This window comes from Mixophyes fleayi, chromosome 5 (genome assembly GCF_038048845.1).
Source record: "Mixophyes fleayi isolate aMixFle1 chromosome 5, aMixFle1.hap1, whole genome shotgun sequence".
Lineage (NCBI taxonomy): Eukaryota > Metazoa > Chordata > Amphibia > Anura > Limnodynastidae > Mixophyes > Mixophyes fleayi.
Window position 1 is genome coordinate 202,024,748 of NC_134406.1, and position 19,604 is coordinate 202,044,351.

Consider the following 19,604-nt stretch of genomic DNA (forward strand, 5'->3'; position numbering starts at 1 on the left):
TCCCTTGAACAGTCAAGCCAGTTGCACAGAAGGCAAGCAGAGATTTAGTAGGGCAACTCAACTAACACCCAAACAAACAATGAAAGGCAACCAGTTACAAGTTTGGAATGAGAATATAATTTAAGAATATCTCTCTCTCTCTCTCTCTCTCTGTATCTATTTATCTCTATCTATATAGTCAAGATGCATAGTAGGAATATATACCAAAGTCCTAGTTGTATTGTCCAAGAAACGCTCTCTTTGTAAATGTTGCTGTGCAGCTTTTTCCAGCTCAAGCTCCACATCCTCATCATCACTGGCTGGGGCTGAATCCATGCCTGTGGCAGCCAACCGTACACAAAGCATCTGGAAATCTTCCTGAAAAACATTACACAAAGCACACAGATCAAAAATTACAGTAACGGATTCACGAAACATGCTCCTGAAACATAAACATAATAAGTCCATAGTCATTACCTCATATCCCTCAAGATATTGTAGACGCTCAGATTCTTGATTTTTTGCTTTGCTTGAAAGACTGTTTAATGCCTGAAGAAAATACACACGTCATCACTAAGCAATAAAACAATGTTGTTTTGCACAAATTACACAAACTTGTTAGATGAAGATGCTAAAGAAATCCATGCAAGAAACTAAGCATAACCTTATCTTTACTAAAACACTATAATTTGACCTTCAAAGGGTCTTTTGGTGTAAATGGTAAAACCAGAAGTCTTCCAAATAGAACAATGCTTTTCGGAGGTTCAGTTTGTTACACAATAAAGTAAGATGATACACCTGAAAACATTTGCTCAAATTTCTACCTGACTTAAAGCAAATTCTTGGGAAAGGAGGCACTAGGTGGACTGCACTGGCTGAAAACTTGGGTGGTAATGGTATCAAAAGGGTAAGCCCGCAATCTACCTAGCTAAATTATTAAATATTTCACCAACATTGCCTCTGCTGTAGAAACAGAACGTCACCAGAACCATATTGTTACCAGAACCATATTGTTGAACTGTTCTGCAAACCCAGCTTTGACCCATCACAGTCATTCCCCCCAGGTACAAGCCAACTATTGCTCATATTCTGTAAGTAACCAAATTTTGAACTAATAATATATCTATGTTTATTTTCAGGAGTATAATCACTAGCTGCACTAGCTGCAGTAACCAAGACAGATAAGCGATTGTAGAAAATGAGCGATGAACTAATCAGAGTAACTGAGGTATATCTATCATCTTCACTATGACATGAATGAGGCATGTAATTTTAATAAGATATTGTCGTACTAGTGTAATGTAAATATAACACTGTTGTGTTATATTTACAATGGACATTTCTATTGTAAAAAAAGAAAAAAAAAGCATTCACGCCATTTATGTATTATAAATACAACAGCATTTTATACCATGTAAGATGATCTTTTTGGCTCCTGAATCTCTTGTCCCTCAATAACTCCTCGTTGCATTCCTAGTGGGAGAAGCTTTTTAAAATAGGCTTCTAACTGGTCATCATAAAATTCTTCATCATCCAATTCATCTGCAAACAAAAGAGATACTTAATTGTATTTTCAAATACTACAGCATTCTAAAAATCACAAATAGCTAGAAAATATTCTTTGCACAAACAATTCATGAGTGACGACAAAAAAAAAAAAAAAAAAAACACATTCATGCAAACAAGCAAGATCTATAAAACTGAATAGCCAATTTTTTTTAGCTTCAAATGTTACATAACATAAATAAAGTTCAATGAAGATGTCTGGAATTCTCAAAACCTCAGGTTTAAAATAAAAAATACAACATATATAAAGCAACAACAAAGAATCCCATCACACTGCAGTCACTAGGTTTAAAACAAATAGCATAAATATGCATATTAAAACAAATGCGAATAATTATGTCAAACATTGCTTACAACTTCAGTGCCAACAGATGGTGTACACCTTATAAGCAAGGTTATTTATTAGTAACACAGTCCCAACATGGTGTCTTCTCTTAGATACCAAATTTAAATATAAAAGAGAAGTAGCTATTGCAGATTTCCATCAGTTATTTCAGTTGTATGCAATATAGTACAGCTGTTTGATTGGTGGATTGGATATTGAGCACACTGAGCAGGTATTTTTTGGTTTTTCATCAAACAAACCTGAAGAACTGCCGTCCAAACTGGCAACGGACATTAACTTTTCATTTTCCAAGAAACTTGCTGCAGAAGTACTTAACTCCGCATCTGGTAAATTGTGTGCTTCTTCCTGGGAATCTTTGTAAAAAGGTGATGCACTGGAAATCTAAAAAATGATCAAATATTAACTCAAATTATCACGAACGCAGAGAGCAAAATTTTATACAGCAGTTGTCACCCTTGTAATTTGTGCAGTCGAAAATTCAAAGAGAGCAGAAAACACATTAAAAGGGGTTTCCCGCCTGACTATGTATTTACTTGTAAATGCACACAGTTTTAAATAAATACATTGTTTAATATAATTGGCTTCCTTCTGTGCACTTCAGCAATGCATATTTATCAGGTTCATATATAACAGATGTATCTGCTTGATGTCAAGAATGGCTGAAAAATGAGAGCAAAACAAACATTAAAGCAATGTACAGAGTAATAAATAGAATAGGCCATGTAAAAGCTAAAAAACTGCAGTCATCTGAAGGAGCAAAAAACCCATTTAAAGTAACAAAAATAGAACTTGAAAAAGGTAGAAACATGCTATTAAGGCAGCAGTGGACACATGCAGACCTCAACCTATTTCAAGTTGGCCGTCACTGTATTAAGATATATTTACCTTGTTGGTTTGGTTCCTATCTACAACCTTGCACTGGCCTCTTGAACAATCTGGTGAGAAACAAATTAAGAGTAAAAAACCATTCCACGAGTCCAAACAGTGTGAAAATGGAAAACTAGCATCCAACTGCATAAACAGACAGTAAATGTCAATACTGACCTTCAAAACGCTCAAAGAAATTAGGTCTACTATACACAAATTAAAAATTATATTTTTATTTTGCACACACACTGCTTGCCTATTTGGTAGTACATATACATATACCTGCAGATACAACTCATGTTTCAAGTTTTGAAAACATTCCCGACCTTACAATGTTAACTTATAACTTTTTAAAAAATTATCCTACTTAATAGAGAAACTTGTACATTTAATTTGCAAATTCCAAAATTTAAGTTTCAATACCGTTTTTTCGATTCTGAGTTGGCAATTCTTGCAACTTGTTTTCTGGCAAATTTGTTATCTGCAGATGAGTTTCAACATTGCTGGCCTTGATAAAAGCATCAAAATCTTCTCTATAGAAAGGAAATACAAGGAAAGTAGATACATTAGAGAATAAATACGGATATAAACAATAATATTCAGCATCACAATCTAGTAGGTCTTCATAAACTATATTAATCCAGCCCATTCAATAATTCACAACCTCAAAAATCGAGACTTTAACTGAGAGATTACATTAACAGGCGTGCTCTGTAAGGAACACCCCAAACTCAGATGGACAAACGTTTGTATATTTTTAGCAGGTAAAGCAATGCCAAGTATCTACTTTCTCAAGAAACATTACATACAATCTACAATTAGAAGGCGGTAAGGAGAGGGGCAAAACTACCTAATAAGAAGGACTTTATTATTCCATAAAAAACAAAATTTCCCCATGGCTCCTCCATAGGATAGCACTAGTAATTTTTACAGCATGTATGGATGTGGCTACAAATACCAGTACGAAGTCACAAAGACGAAGCTTGCGTCTTCATATTACTCCTCCTGCTAACACCATTGCAGCAGCCATTTTAGAGTGGTGAAGAAGAATCTTTTATCTGGTGCAATGCTATGGAGCAATGGACGAAGGTGTCCTTGTTGTATGAATCACATGTTCTTTCACATCATGTGGACGGCTGGATGCATGTACATAGTTTATATGGGAAAAGGATGGCACCAAGATGTGCTATGGGAAAAAAGCAAGCCGACGGAGGAAGTGTGATGCTCTGGGCGATGTTCAGCTGGGAAAACTTGGGTCCTGGCATTCATGTGGATTTTAATTTGACATGTACCATCTAAACATTGTTGCAAACCAAGTACACCCCTACAAATCAACAATATTCCCCCGATAGCATTCATGACTCACTGTCACCGACCTTGGCCACCCAAGCAGGAAAATATGGGGAATGCCCCTGTCAACCATGTGCTTGTTAAAATGACCTTGGTCAGAGTTATTAGAATAAATATGTAAAATGTATATCTACCCAGACTCTCCTCTAAAGTTAATCCAAATAGACACATTCCTGGCTTATTTGAGGGATATCAACACCTGTTCTATGAACAAATTCCCACACCATATGCCAAAATGAAGCTATAGGATTCTCATTGCGGTCCCACTCCTTGTCTGAAACTTGATGTCTTCCACCCATCTAAGTCTCTGTTAATACATGTGGTAAAAGAAAAGAAAAGTGTGGAGTAAATAAATCAATATGCAGGAGGCTATATTACAAAGAAAGCTATCAAAATGTGCTTCAGTATTTCAAAATATTTTAAATGAGTATCAGTATATAACAGCCCAGTTTGGCCAACTTGCCAAAGCAATCATTATTTTGTAAGGGAGTGTCCAACACCAGAAACATCCACAAATTTACGTGTAGTAAACCAGACCTCCATCCCCTGCCTGATTGGGCCAGATCTTAGTTTTCTTACCTGCCAGCAAAACATGCAAGGGCCATTTATTAGGGGAATTAACCGATCTGAATTCCGGAAATATGCGAAGAGGATCTGAGCTTATATGCAAACAACTCCATAAGCACAAAAATGAAGAAGGAAGAGCAAACAATCCTGTCTGGTGCCATTGTGTGTATCGAAAGGAGGCAAGACAGTCATTGGTCAAGAAGAAAGCTGTGGAGATTAATTTCCCTGACCCCTAGGTAAAGCAGCACAAGGCTCAGTGCTAGGTGCTCTGCTGTTCTCTATCTATACCGCTTCTCTTGGAAATCTAATAAAGTTCCTTTGGCTTTCAGTATCATCTCTATGTGGATGATACCCAAATCTATCTATCCTCTCCTGATCTCTCGACATCTGTGTTGTCCCGTGTAACCGACTGTCTTTCTGCCATTTCATCTTGGATGTCCTCTCGCCAACTCAAACTTAATCTTTCTAAAACAGAGTTGTTAATATTCCCACCCACCAACAAGAGCATACCTGATGACATTTCTATCTCTGTTGATAACATGACCATAAATCCCACCCCACAAGCTCGCTGCCTAGGTGTAATCTTTGACTCACACCTATCCTTTGTTCCCCACATTGACTCTATATCTAAATCCTGCCACATACATCTAAAAGAACATTTCCAGAATTCGCACATATCTCACGCAAGACACTGCAAAAACCTTAATTCATGCACTTATCTCCCGCATTGACTATTGCAATTCCCTCCTTACTGGTCTTCCCAAAAACAGACTCAAACGCCTACAATCTATTTTGCACGCTGCGGCAAGACTGATTTTCCTTGCAAATCGTTCTTCCTCTGTTGAATCACTCTATGTCTCTACACTGGCTGCCTGTTTTGTACCGAATCAAATATAAAATACTTTTACTAACCTACAAGGCCATCAACAAAGCTGCACCAACATACATCTCCTCTCGTCTCAAAATATCTCCCAACTTGGCAACTCCGTTCTACACAAGATCTGCGTCTCTCACCCACCCTCATTACATCCTCCCATTCCCAGTTACAGGACTTTTTTTCGGGCTGCACCCACTCTATGGAATTCTCTCCCTCGCACAGTAAGACTCTCCTCTGGTCTACAAACTTTCAAGCATTCTCTGAAAACCTACTTCTTCAGACAAGCTTATAATATTCCTCAGCCACCCTCTTAACCTTGCTACCTTTAGCCTGTTACACAATTTCACACAAGACAACTACCCCCTGACCAACATTGTTGTGTGACGGGTTCATTTAGCTTATGAGTCACTTTTACCTTTGCAGTCTGGCTGGGCCAAAATGCAAAATGTAGACTTAACCTCATGTGTCAATCTCCCATTGTCCCATAGATTGTAAGCTTGCGAGCAGGGCCTTCTCACCTCTTTGTCTGTTTTACCCAGTTTGTTTATTAGTTTATTATGTTTGTCCTCAATTGTAAAGCGCTACGGAATATGTTGGCGCTATATAAATAAATGAGGATGAGGATGATGAAGACCAGGAAATCTGATCAAATGTCTTCTTGGCATACAGAGCCATCAACGTGGGGAGGATCTGGGAGTTGACTACATGACTCAAACTAATTTACCCAATATCATCCATGGCTTGGCAACCCGAAATGAAAGCAACCTGATCCAGGTGGACCTACGAGGGGATGAATCCCTCCAAGACTACTTGCCAGGTTTTTAGAAAAAAGCTTAAGATAGATGTTTAATAATGAAATAGAGTGACAACTGGTTCCCTTCTGGGTCTAGAAATAACAACAACCATCTCTACCCTGGTAGTGGCTCAAACTTAACCCACTGTAGGATAGATTTAAATAGACAAACTAATATGGAAGTGAGTTTTGAAATTTCTTATCATTACAGAGTTAGAGTACAGGAAGGCCAGACAATTTTTTTTTTTTTTTTTTAAGATCTTAATTGTTTGGGTGACCTCCTAAGGGGAGATGTTTTTGTGGAGATCTGTCAAAGGTATTTTTGGATGAAGCCAAAATATTAGCAAGAAATATATTTACATTGTTTTGTTTATTTGATGCGGTATTCTTGATCCCAACTGTAACTGTTCATGTGACATAAGAGAGATGTGAGCAGCAACCGAAGAGTTAATTCTAAGAACAGATGTTGCCAATTAACTCCTGGTGAACAAAGCCATTCTTCACTCTTCCAAATTTCTTAAAACCCAATCAGACTTGGGACCGTAATAGTATATAGACGTTCCGTAGACAATCTCAGGCAATTGTAATATGGCATTTGAGTTGTAAAACAGTCTACTATTCAGTGTTTATAAAAAGGAATGCTTAATTTGTAGAAGCAGAATTTCAGATTGAAATTTTGGGTAATATCACTGCGCAAGTTTTTATTTTGTTAATAAACCTTTTTATATTTTTTCTAAAGTTCTTTAGTATATAAATTTAATTGCTTTATCAGTCCATTTCATTGAGAATTAGTCATCCTATCCAAGGGAGCAAGCAGGAAGCAAAGTATTGCTCAAATTTGTAATTTAGAGAAGCCACGTTCTCGAACCAAGTGCATAGTTTAAAGAGAGTTACATAGAATTCTTAGAACGAGTCCAAAATTTTTTTAGGTTCATAAAGCAATTTGATTGTTTGTCTCCTTAATTGAGAGAATTATGCTTTAGGTGCACAATATATAGCTCATGCACAACCACACAAAATATTTTTTTAGTTTACCTTTTTAGAATATATTTAAAACTATTTTGGGAAAATTAGACAGTGTCTAATTTTTTTTTAGTCTTAAATTGTGTGTGTGTGTGTGTGTGTGTGTGTGTGTGTGTGTGTGTGTGTATCTTGCTTAGGATTGTACAAGTTTTTGTAAGAATATACAATGATCTCTATTTTACTAGCCAACCACACGGTATATTTGCAACAGAATGATTAATAAAGCACTCTTTACAATACCCCCAGTTTGGCTCTGTGTTTTAAGCTGGCATTTCAAAAAGAAGAAACAATGCAGTTGCAGATCCAGAAACGAATTGGAAACATAAAAGATGTTCAATAACAGAGCTCTATTCAGTAAAGGAAGCAACAGTTTATGCATCAGACAAGAATAAAAGGACCAGTAATTTCAGTTATGAACAACAAAGGTAAAATATATTTACGAGACAATCCACTACATTTGTTAAAGTATTACTTCCATAATGCTCCTCACACATCATTACCCTAATGATAAGCAATACAGGTGAAAGAGTTGATAATGCAGAAAGTTCAGATACTGGGACATTACAGGATGAATTAACCAATTGACACAGCATTTCTGCAAAGGAAATCTTCCAAGCAGTTACTTTTGTTTAGTTTTAGAAGTACCTCCCTCTTAACGTGACAAACTGCTGAGGAGTGAGAGTATGGTGGACAAGTATAAACACTGCAGGGTCATTTCATGTCAGTTCAACCAGGGGTGTCTACCACCCATCTCAGATTTGTTTGAAATTTTTTTAGTAGAGAGGATGTCAAAACAACTGTTTCTGCCAAATATCTTGACTGTCTGACAATTAGTTGATTAAATATTGATTTTTCAATCTATTAAATAATTTACTAATCGCGGCTTCTTTATCCAGTTTGAAGTATCACGGGTGTTTGTTAAGGAATCAACACAAAATTTGGACCCCTAAGGTAACTCTTCCTCCCAAAAATCCAAACCAAATTACTTTACCTGCCTCATGTTTTGCGTTAGGGCAAAAATGTACGTTTTTCGAATAGAATTAAAAATGCTAGGTTCCATCAACATTAGGGATCCCATTTTCTTTTGGGTGTTTAAATAGGGGATACATTACTACCACAAAAAAAGTCAGCAGGGTACTCTGTTTCATAGTGGAGAAAAAAATAAATAATGAAGTGATACTCGATTACTGTTGTACCGCATACATAATTAACACAAGAAACCATGAAATTTAAAACCTTTAACATAAATTAAGTCCTTAACTGAAGTTGACTCAACAATCTCACTATTTTTTTTGTTTGTAAAGGTCTGTAATTTTCCTTGAAGCGTCAGCAGAAAGTGTATACTGCCTTCCAGTACTTCCTTGGATAGTAGGCACTTCCGTTACACAGAGTACGTGAATAAAAGAATCAAAACACTTATCTCTTGTTGGCCAGGACAGCACATTTGTTGATTGGATTCGTTTCATGAAATGTACCAGCACATCTTGTTCCTCTTCATTACATTGAATGATATTACCCAATGTACCAGATGTTATCATACACTGCTGCTATGTATGTTCCAGATCACCTTTGTCCACATTTTTTGTGGCTGTGGTCATAGTGACACTAACTTTTGTTCCTCCTGTCTATGTCGTCTAATGACAATTGATATGTGTAGCTCATCATTACCAATAGGCCAAAATCTGCGATGAGAACGTGTTCCTGCCAGCCTTTGTTGTTTCTAGATGGCTATGCAGCTTGGTTTTGCAGTCTTGTATTTCGTTTTGCGACACGTAAAAAAACTTTATGCCATGTACATTTTCATTTGCCCAGCTATACAGGTCCAAAGGTGTCAAGATGTGATAGGTTTCCACTGCTTGCAGACTGGTGCGTGTGGCTAGACGTTTAACTGTCCCCTCCAAAGCTATAACACGGATTCTACCATGAGATGTGGCAAAAAAAAAAAAAAAATTTGCTTGAAAGTTGAAGTCCTCCTTATGAAAGCATAAGTTCTGAAAGTTTTTGCAGTTTTTGTGCACTAAAGTAGTAAAAATACTCCAATTTGGGTAATAGTTTCGCCAAGTGTTTCATAACTTCCGTAATGAAGGCATGCACAGTTATGGCTACATGGTCACGGGTATCGCTAACAACGCACAGGCTCACACAGTTTAAAGTGTCACAATCATCTTGCCTAAAATATACAACAAATGGGTGGAGTGTTGCTTGTGAAGTGTCCCAGTGGAATCCTTGAATTGCATCCTGACACACGAATGAATAATGTTCTGCAAAATCTAGTAATACAATAGCTTCAGTTTCTGGGCGAATGGTTTCCCCATTAGCTGGTGTAGGTATTCAGACTGCGACTTTTCTGTATACAGATGGGCTGTTGAATCATCTACAGCACTACAAATAACTTCACACAATTGTTCCACATTACTAGTGATTATAACCAATTTAGTTTGGCCATTGTGGACCCACTGCTTATAAAATTGTGTCATCATCCATGTCACCATCATGAAAAAGTTTTTTAACTGTTTTCTGAAGTGCTTCCAGACCTGGCCATTTGTCACATCGATGAAGCATACAGGTTTTTGAGACTGAAGAACAAACAACAATTCAGTTAGGTCTTTGTAGCCCATCTTTAGTGGTAAAGCAGCAACCAATAATTTAAAGTTTTGGTAAATTTCGCACACACGGAATGCATACCTCTTGCTGCAACACTAACACACCACGTAGGTCGTAAGGAACAAAACAGACAATCCAACTTGAATGTATGGAAAACGGTCTTAGAAAGCAAGATAAAGCTCTTTCAAGTTTACTAGGAGTAGTCTTTTCGGTTTTTGAATCCTTTTTCCTTCTGGAACTTTTACAGAAACTCTTTCTTTCCAGGGCACATGTGAGAATGTTTATCATCTTCGCAAAACTGCTGTACCTGATGAACGATGTGTATAGGAAGGGCTTTCCCTCTATATTTTTCAGGTTCTGCCAATATACCATGGGTTTCTTTAAGTTTTCTTGATGTTGTTTTACCATGTATTCTGTGACATTAAATTCTTCTGCAGTCTGCTTAATTGTCCAGCTGTTAGGTGCCAGAGTTAATATTTTTATTACTTCTTATTGTGGCGCCTCTTCACACTTTTGCTTTAATTCATATATCACACTCTGTAAATCATCATAACCTGAACATTTGCTTAGTTTCTGGGGTGATTCTAGTGATGTGCTAGGAAGAGACAACATTTCAGTAAGCTTCTCTTGAATGGCTGTACTTGCCTGCTCCCTTTCTTTCTTTTAGCGTATGTCTCCCGGTGTGTCTTCTCTTTACCCCATGCAATTTCACTGGTGAACAACCAAGCTTTGTAATACTTTCATTTAGCTCATCTGTTTCTACTGGTTCAGTTACACCCTCCACCAGGGATTCAACTTCTTCTGTTGGGATATCTATGTCTGTTTGTTCTTTACAGTGTAACAGTTGAATTCTGCATTTTGGGCAAAGTTTCTGTCCTGGCTTAATAACAGCATGAAGCTGACAGTCACCATGTTCTTTGGCCCATTTCAGCGACATAACTTTTAAGCTTTCTCCGGCTCCTTTTTTGTGAGAAAGGATTACAGCATGTGTTCTGAAATTCTTCATATCTTGGCAGCAGAAGCTTTTCATGACGGTAGCAGACTGAGGTTTTAGGGTCATTGGTTACTGCATTTGAAATTTAAGTTCTCAGAATCAAAAGTTTTTTTTCTTCATCTGTAAAGTGGTCACAGCTATGTAATCCAATGGTTTTTGATTTTTTGAGTAGACAGTAATATGGCAGTCTGTATTTAAAAGACTATCAAATGTGCACTTTTCTTGAGCAGCTGCCATGACTGACTATCTTTCTGTGTCTGCCTCTTTCTCTGGAAAATTTCAGTTTTGGTTTCTCTAAAGGGAATCCCCTTCCCATCAGTTTGTTTCATTTTGTGTATGGGAGTTTTATCCCACTGCCTCAGTTTAGCTCACTTTTTTAGTATGGTTTTTAACAGTGTGTAAATTATGTATGCTTTACACCAGTAATCGAACATCAAATTCATAAATTTTTTAGCTCAGTACCCTGCTGATTTTTTGGTGGTAGTAATGTATACCTTTTTTACACGCCCCCCCCCCCCCCCCCCAAAAAAAAAAATGGGATCCCTAATGTTGATTGAACCTAGCACTTTTAATTCTATTCAAAAAACATTTGTTTTTGTTGTAACCCAAAACATGAGGCAGATACAGTAATTTGGTTTGGATTTTTGGATTCGTGAGGAAGAGTTACCTTAGGGGTCCAAATTTTGTGGCGATTCCTTAACAAACACCCGCGATACTTCAATCTGGATGAAGCCGCTATCAGTAAATTATTTAATAAATTCAAAAATCAATATTTAATCAACTAATTGTCAGACAGTCGAGATATTTGGCAGAAATAGTTATTTTGACATCCTCTCTACTAAAAAAATTACAAGGAAATCTCAGATGGGTGGTGTACATTTCATTTTTTGAGGGTGATCTGATGTGGAATGACCCTCCAGATATTTCATACATATTATGCATATCAGTTAAGCACAATCTTTGTAATATATTAATGTTATATAGTGGCTTTATCCTAACTAACAATTATCATTACATGTTGTTTAAATACTTATGCATTTATTAGGACCAAATAGGCACCATTTCATACGACTAATGTAGAATACTGCATTCAAATAAAATCCAAAACGGTTTCAAAGAATCCAGCAAATTTCCTTGTTTTTTTTTCTGGCTCTCCTTCCTTATCACAGTGCTTTCACAGAGTTACCAGCAGGTAAATCCATATTCTGTGCACACGCAGCAACCTGCTCCAAATCCCTGTAGTCCTGACTTGTCCAACATTTACATTATGTATGGAATGAACATAATACAAATACATATCTCAAGGCAAAATAAAGGTCATACTGCTGAGAGAGGAAGAAAAATAACTTACAGGTCATCTTTAAAGCTAAGGGCAAATTTTCCATTTTCATCTCCACCAGAATGATTTAACAGAGCAGAGTTGCTTGTTGGCAGCTGCAATTTCTCATTTTCCAAATAAGATGCCTGGATATCAAGTGGTCTGAGAACAAAGCAAAGCAAATTAAGAAGATTCTAACATTAAACCAAGGTTATGACACAGGTAATATATTTATCAAGTTAAGCAGAGGCAACAGAGAAGCATGCCTGGTAGACAGGTTAAAAACTAGTCGAGCTACCAGAAGGCTCACCCGCTTGTTTAGGGCACAGGCCCAAAATACCACACCTACGGTCTGTCAAAGCATCTATGTCAAGGAAAACTAGATTTTATCCAGTTTATTAGCTCAGTTTGAATATTTACACTACAAGAAACACCAAGATTGCATCATTTAACACTTTGTGCAATGGGGTTTAACAAGCTTTAACTGAGAAACTATAGCAAACGACATAGATTTAAAACAATGAGCTTCATGAGTGGCTAAGAAGGTAGTTTGAAATTTTGCTGTGGTTTTTTTTGTTTTTTTTTTTTATTTGGTTGCAAAATGAAATTGAAATAGATAAGCAGTGATCACATTGACGCGTTATATCACATAGTTTTACAGTTAAGAAACTCAGTTATAAAAAATGACAAGGTCCAGCAGAACGTTCGCATAGCGAGCAGCCATACCGCTGGACTACCAGGCAGGGAAAAAGTACAGGCCAGTGGGGGAAGATGTGCGACTGTGCTGTAGAGGGTTCCCCATCACGGGCAGAAGGGACATGTAATAGCTCCCTTGCAGTGACAGAAAATTCTACGTAATTCTGTACAACTTTCACAGTACACAAACAAGGAAGCAGTCATGATCATTCTGGCATCATCATAATGGTGCAGTAGTATGTGAGATGGGGTTCATAGTCTGGGTATCTCTACTAAATGCCTTTATTTGCATTTGTTTTGTGCCTCAATAACTAGGCTCCTCTCTCTATATGTCTGCTCAACATTAAGCTTAGCCTCCTTTATAAATGTTCAACCAGCATTCTCATTAAGGTCAGATTGTGCTGTGTAAAAAATAAATAAATAAATAACCGGGTCAATTATAAACGGACCCAGAATTATTGAGGTAAAATCCCAAATATTTTAAAAGATGGGTCAATTTTAACCAAAATGTTTAAATACCTACAAACTACAATTATTCTTATCCCAAAATGTTATACACTCTGGATGCACAAGAAAAGTATCTATCCATCTCATTTGGTAAAATGTGTTTATGCAAAGAAATGCCGGGTGCTCTCCATTACCCATATACACATGCAATAACACCTGGATAAATGAATCATGGTGCTTATATGGCAGCGTTTAAAGTGCATATAGCTGCTCATGCTCCAGAAACTCAGCACTTATACTGCCCGTTATGTCCAGAACCATTAAAAATAACCACACAAGAACATTAACTTTTTATTACCCTCCTATGCCTTCAATCATTGGATTACATATAAAATTCCCAAACGTTTAATACTGGCCTGTATATTATGCTGAGGATTAATATCATTGCTATTTTCTTATTTTGAAGGTTCTTGCTGTTTATTTTATGCTTATATATTAGACATACAGCATGCTGTTTAGATTGTGTTTTGTTTTTTAGCCTATGTATATTTTGCTAACTGATATATTAGGGGTGCATTCTAGAATGAAAATCTAGAGCTCAAAAAGAAAGACATCCTAATTATGAGGCACTCACTGCAGCTATATCAACATAATACTATGTACATTAGTATTCAATCCTTTATTATAAATATTTAAAATCAGGGGGATACAACTTTCCAAAACAGATATGCCACTCTGAAATATAAAACCATGTAAGTGGAAAGTACAGTGTTAAAACTTGAATTTTTTTTTTAAAAAATAATTAAAATCAGAGAGGCTCCCTAATCTGTAAACTATCCGTGAAAAAAAATATATAATCAATTTCGGTTGCTCTCTCTCTTCTGTGTTATTAAACCAGTCAGAGAATGAAAATTCACCTTCTGTAACAGATATTAATCCTATTACTATGCATCATGTAAGTTTTTGAAACATTGTATATGAGCACATTATAAACTCTTAAGTTTGACATGAAGCTATATTAGACACCCTATTCAGTCATTTAACTTCTAACTATATCATTGCAAAATGATTTGGAGTTTTTTTTGGGGGGGGAGGGGGGGGTTTGGGGTTTGTTTGTTTTGGGGTTGTTGTTTTTTTGAGTACTCCCTGTTATGAACAAGGAAATACAGTATTTAAGTAACAAATATTTATGTGTGCCTCTAAAAAAGATAAACAGTCTCCAGCAGACACAAGCTACTTGCAAAGCTGACCCTGGTAATTAAACAGTGAATTTCCCAATTGGCAAAAAAAAAAAAAGTTTCTTACAACAGACTACTTTTGATGTAATATTATAAATTGGAGTTTTGTCACTTTTATATAACAAACTTGCAAAAAGGCTGATCACCAGACTAGACAATTAGATGTCCATGCCAACATATGTTTCAGGAAATATTAGCCTGTGTATAAAGACAAAGTATCCGCAATATAAACAATCTAACATAGGCACAAAACAAAACAAACAAAAATCGCTATCTACTAATACAGCAATGGGTGTCTGAAGAATCTTGCCAGTTTCTATATTTTTAAGGTAACACTAAAAAGAAAATTGGAATCTAAAAAATATTACAAATAAACTAAGAAACAGACTTTTCCTGTCAAAGTTATTCCATTAGGAAGGTATGTGCTTCAAAGTCCTCTAGCGTGCAGTTATGTATCATTCTATATTGTGTTTGAGACCAGTCACAAATGCGTAGGGATTTTTAAATTAGCGCTGTGTGGGCAAACATTCCTGGGACACCCCTCAATGCCAATGTACTTAAAGGTGGCTCCTGAATATGACAGAATATGTTTATTTGGGGAACAGAGGTCATAATTCTGACAGTACATGGGCTTTTTACTCTACTGACAACTATTAATGATCAAGATTATTAATTAAAAAGCATTTAACATAAGGCTGGCGAGTGAACATATAAGAAACTAAGGTTATTCCACATCAAATCAACACATGGGGGTAAATGTATGAAAGTCCGGTTTTTTAAAGCGGCGCTGGCTTGTAAAGGCGTTTGCCTTTACAAACCATCGCCGCTTTAAATTTTAGCTGCAAAGTCGCCGATTTCTGGCGACTTGAACAAATCGGAGTATAATACATTTACCCCAGGGTTTCAAACTGACCATTTCAGATTGTAATGAAATTTGGTATAATAAATGTTGCCACAAGTGTAGAGAAAACACCCAAATCTTAGGCTGATATGTACACTGGTTTTGACGTTATGTGCCTTTAAAACTGCACTTTTTAACGTAAATTTTGCGTTTAACAATTTTATTTAATTCCATTTGTAGATCACCTGATTGACCTAGAGAGGTTCATATCATATAACAGTGGTATGTTTCAATGAAAATCAAAAATTTTAAAATTTTAAAAAAAAAAGTTCATTCCCTCAAAGTCATTTTTAATTTTTTGAAAAACATCTCGAACATTGTTCATACTGTTGTTAATAAATTCCCAAAGTTTTATGGGATCATCTGCTACAAGATCTTTCAGTTTTGAGTGACTCATGAAAATTGTCTTTATAGAGGCACTACACATCTGGGAAAAACAAAACAATATATTTCCAAGTTCACTTCATTAGACGAATGCACATTCCTCTTCAGGTGTGATTAGGGACGAGATTTTACAAACAGCGCCTGCTCCCACTTCTGCGCAGACGGGAAAACAAGATGAAAGATATTCTACATGGAAAGACATCAATTGTGCTGAATAGGCCCGCCTTTTACATTTCCCTGGACCACTACAAGTGGTCAGATTACGTTTAGGTGGGTTTTAATTAGTGAAGAAAAGCTCCTTGGTGACTAATTTAAGGCCACCCAAACCTAATCTGACCCTGGACCATTTAGGTCACATTTGAAAAAGCAGTTTAATTACAGTGGACTATCAGACCGGGAGAATGTGTGCTCGGAGCAGGGAGGAACAGCAGATTGGAGAAAGAGTGCTGGGAGGCAGAGACCCAGCAGACTGGGAGCAACAATGTACTCACAAGAAGAAGCCTCAGTCACCCGGCCAGACAGAGAAGAGAAGGCACAGCCCATGAGGCTGCTGCTGATCTCCACGGGTCAGAGGAGCATGTGATTGGCTCCTCCAATCAGAGACCAGCACATGCTCCTCTCACCCCTCAGCAGCGTCTCATGGGAATTATTTCCCCGATTCCCCGACAGTCCAGTCCTAGCCTGCTGTGATGTTAAAATTGGTTTAGAGAAGCAAAGAAGAATAAAAATGGAGAAAAGTGACAGGTACCTTATGTTGCATTGTTTCAAAACATTTAAAAAGGCTACTGATACTTCTAAAAATAAGGGGTTGAGAACAATTTCAGAATGGATGTGTAAATTATTTTCCGAAATGGCAAAAGTTGCAAAACTTTGTGTCAGCTGCAGAAAAATTGGGACACTACGAAAAGAGCAATAGGGTCATTGTTCAGTTCCTCAAGATAATGTAGTATCAGCACCCACTTGCTGTCATTAGAGGGTATGTAACTGCGGTCTATGACAACAAATAGTGGCTCATATTTATTATGGAGAAAGATGAAAACATTGATGAAGTGAGTGACATTTCTCCATCCAGCTGGTCCATCACCATCTTCATCATACTCCAAAGCCGGATGCTTTATGGATCATTATGGTAGATGTTCTGTGTAAGGTAAATCCGTTAACTCCAAGAGGTCGAATGTACACCCTTTCTAAGATGTTAATACTAAAAACAAATGAAGCCTTCAGCCAGTTCCATGCCATCAAGTAGCACTACCACATTGAAATGATCTGTAGTAAGCTTTCTTAAAATTTGTGAAAGACATAAAATTATCACAAATGTTTTTAATAATTTCAGTATTAATATACTGTGTCATTGTACATAATATACATCAAAGGGATTGTTTAAGGAGATAAGTTAAAAGTAATTAACAGGTCTAGATAGTTCTCATTTTCATTGTTTTAACAGTAGTCTAAAGTGAATGCTCTTGTGTCAGATGACCCCAAAAACCTTGGGTATTTATTAACAACAGCATGAACAATGTTTGAAATGTTCTTTGGGGAAAATATATCTTATCTAACTATGTCTTTTCCAGAAAATCTAAATTTTGATCTTGACAATTTTACATTTTTAATTTTTATTGAAACATACTGCTGTGTTATATATCAATTTAAAAAAACATTACAACTAAATTTTTCGATAAAAAAAGGGCAGCTTTAAAGACATAAATTTCATAACCATCGTAAACATCAGCCTAAGATTTGGGGGGTTTCTTTACATCCATGGCAGCATTTATTATAACAAATTTAATTGAAATTAGAGAATGTAAGTTAGAATTTTTTCTAAAATTGTGTTGATTTGATGTGAAATGACCCACTACAGTTGTAGCATGCAGTAAATAAACACCCATTTGTGTGTGTGGACTGTTCAGATAGCCGTTTCACGTGCAGTTGTGTGTAGGTGACAGATAATCTTTAAGGAATGGTGGATGAAGACATGCAATTTACTCCTTACCTAAATTTAATTCAGGGGGGTAATGTTGCCGATTCACATCCTGTCAGTTGGATTGTAAACCCCTTTAAATGTGAAATTGCTGTTGTAGCAGAAAAGCCTTAAGAGTTGGCAGAGGCACTTCTTCAGCTTTGATGCAATAATAAAGCATGTATTGCATTTGAAAACAAAGCAGATCTGTCATATTTTTGGATGTCAACAGCTGCAAAGGCATTCAAAATTGCACATGAAGAGGCAGTCAAAAAGTTGCTGCCTTTTGCAACAACCTAACTTTGCGAACAAAGATTTTCCACTGTAACGAACATAAAAACAAAGCAGAGAAATCGATTGGACGCTGAAGACTGTATCCAAATTGCTCTGACATCAAAATGCCCCAATATTGATGCGCTCGTATCAAAAATGAAGCAACATCATCTCTCCAAAACCTGAAGTTTTGAAGTTGAAGCTTTCAAAGAAATTTTGAATAGATTCAATAAAATTTTGAATTCCAATAAATAATAATATATGATTTCCTTCCTTTCAAATCAAGGGGGTAACGTCTGCGTATCTAAAATATATTTTGGGGTAAAGGTAAAAAAGTTCCCCGACCCCTGCTTTAGGCTACCTATACATCTAGAACCACTGTGGCTATATCAAAGACACAGGCAGAGAGTTCTAAACAAAAAGCATAAAATTTCATCATGCTTTGCTCTCCTATCTGCAATTAAACCTTTCCTATTTCATACAAACAGCAATGTTGTTGCTGCACCTTACCATGAAATTGCCATTCATGCATTGCTATGGGATGAGGAGATAATTAGCGAGGAACATCAACAACATGGCTGTCGCCAGGGCCTGATTAAGGGTTCTGGCCGCCCTAGGCTAATACGGCCGCAGCGCCCCCCCCCCCCCCCCTCCTCCGAATATATAGGTGTATAGGAACACTCCTGAATATGAATGTTCAGGTGTATTCTCCAACATTCAAATTTAGACAGATTGTGCCATTGTCTCTTACCTGTCCTTGCTCTTCTCTCTTGCAACTTTGTTATCCTCTTGCTGGCTTCTGGAAAGTTGGCGTCCTTTTTTGAAAATGCAAAAATGTATTATAATGTAAACCCTGAATGATTAGGCCCTTTAGTTAAAACAAAACACTCCATTATGGCCAGCTAAAAGTACCCCATTGGACAGGCATATATAAGCAATATCTGAATATTTGTTGTCAATCAAATACAAACCTCTACCAGCCCCATCTCACTAATATTTAGTATTCTAGTGATTGCTGAGACCACCCATGTGACCACCACACAATCATGAGATTCTGCCCCCAAAGCTACTCTATTTTTTAAATACCCCCTGCAGCCATTTTCCTTAACCACAACCCCCCCGCACAGCCATTTTCATTAACCCCTGCTGCAGCCATTTTCTTTACCTCCCATCCTGCATCCATCCCCCTTGCAGCTATTTTCCTTACCTCCACTCTGCTAGCTAGCTATCCCCCCCCCGTCACATCAAAACTCCCCCAGTCACATATATCAGCCCCCCTCCTCTGCCCTCCTTCATACAGATCAACCTCTCTCCCTCCCTATAGATTTTCATGGCAGCCCCACCCCCCTCCCACCCTATAGATTTGTATGACAGTCCCCCCTCTCCCTCCCTATACATATGCATGACAGTCCCCCCCCCCCTAT

The 19,604-nt window shown here is 37.1% G+C and overlaps 1 protein-coding gene across 1 annotated transcript in view; it reads right to left on the minus strand.

Annotated features, from left to right (window-relative positions):
• The window catches only part of CEP192 (centrosomal protein 192), a 198,562-nt gene that overhangs the window by 137,155 nt on the left and 41,803 nt on the right, over positions 1 to 19,604 (minus strand). Inside the window, exons 12-18 of the mRNA XM_075214402.1 lie at positions 12,318 to 12,446; positions 3,182 to 3,291; positions 2,777 to 2,826; positions 2,131 to 2,272; positions 1,391 to 1,521; positions 457 to 528; positions 205 to 357 (exon numbers count right to left, since the gene is read on the minus strand). Coding sequence (XP_075070503.1) covers positions 205 to 357; positions 457 to 528; positions 1,391 to 1,521; positions 2,131 to 2,272; positions 2,777 to 2,826; positions 3,182 to 3,291; positions 12,318 to 12,446 — 787 coding nt within the window. The remainder of the gene's footprint in view (positions 1 to 204; positions 358 to 456; positions 529 to 1,390; positions 1,522 to 2,130; positions 2,273 to 2,776; positions 2,827 to 3,181; positions 3,292 to 12,317; positions 12,447 to 19,604) is intronic.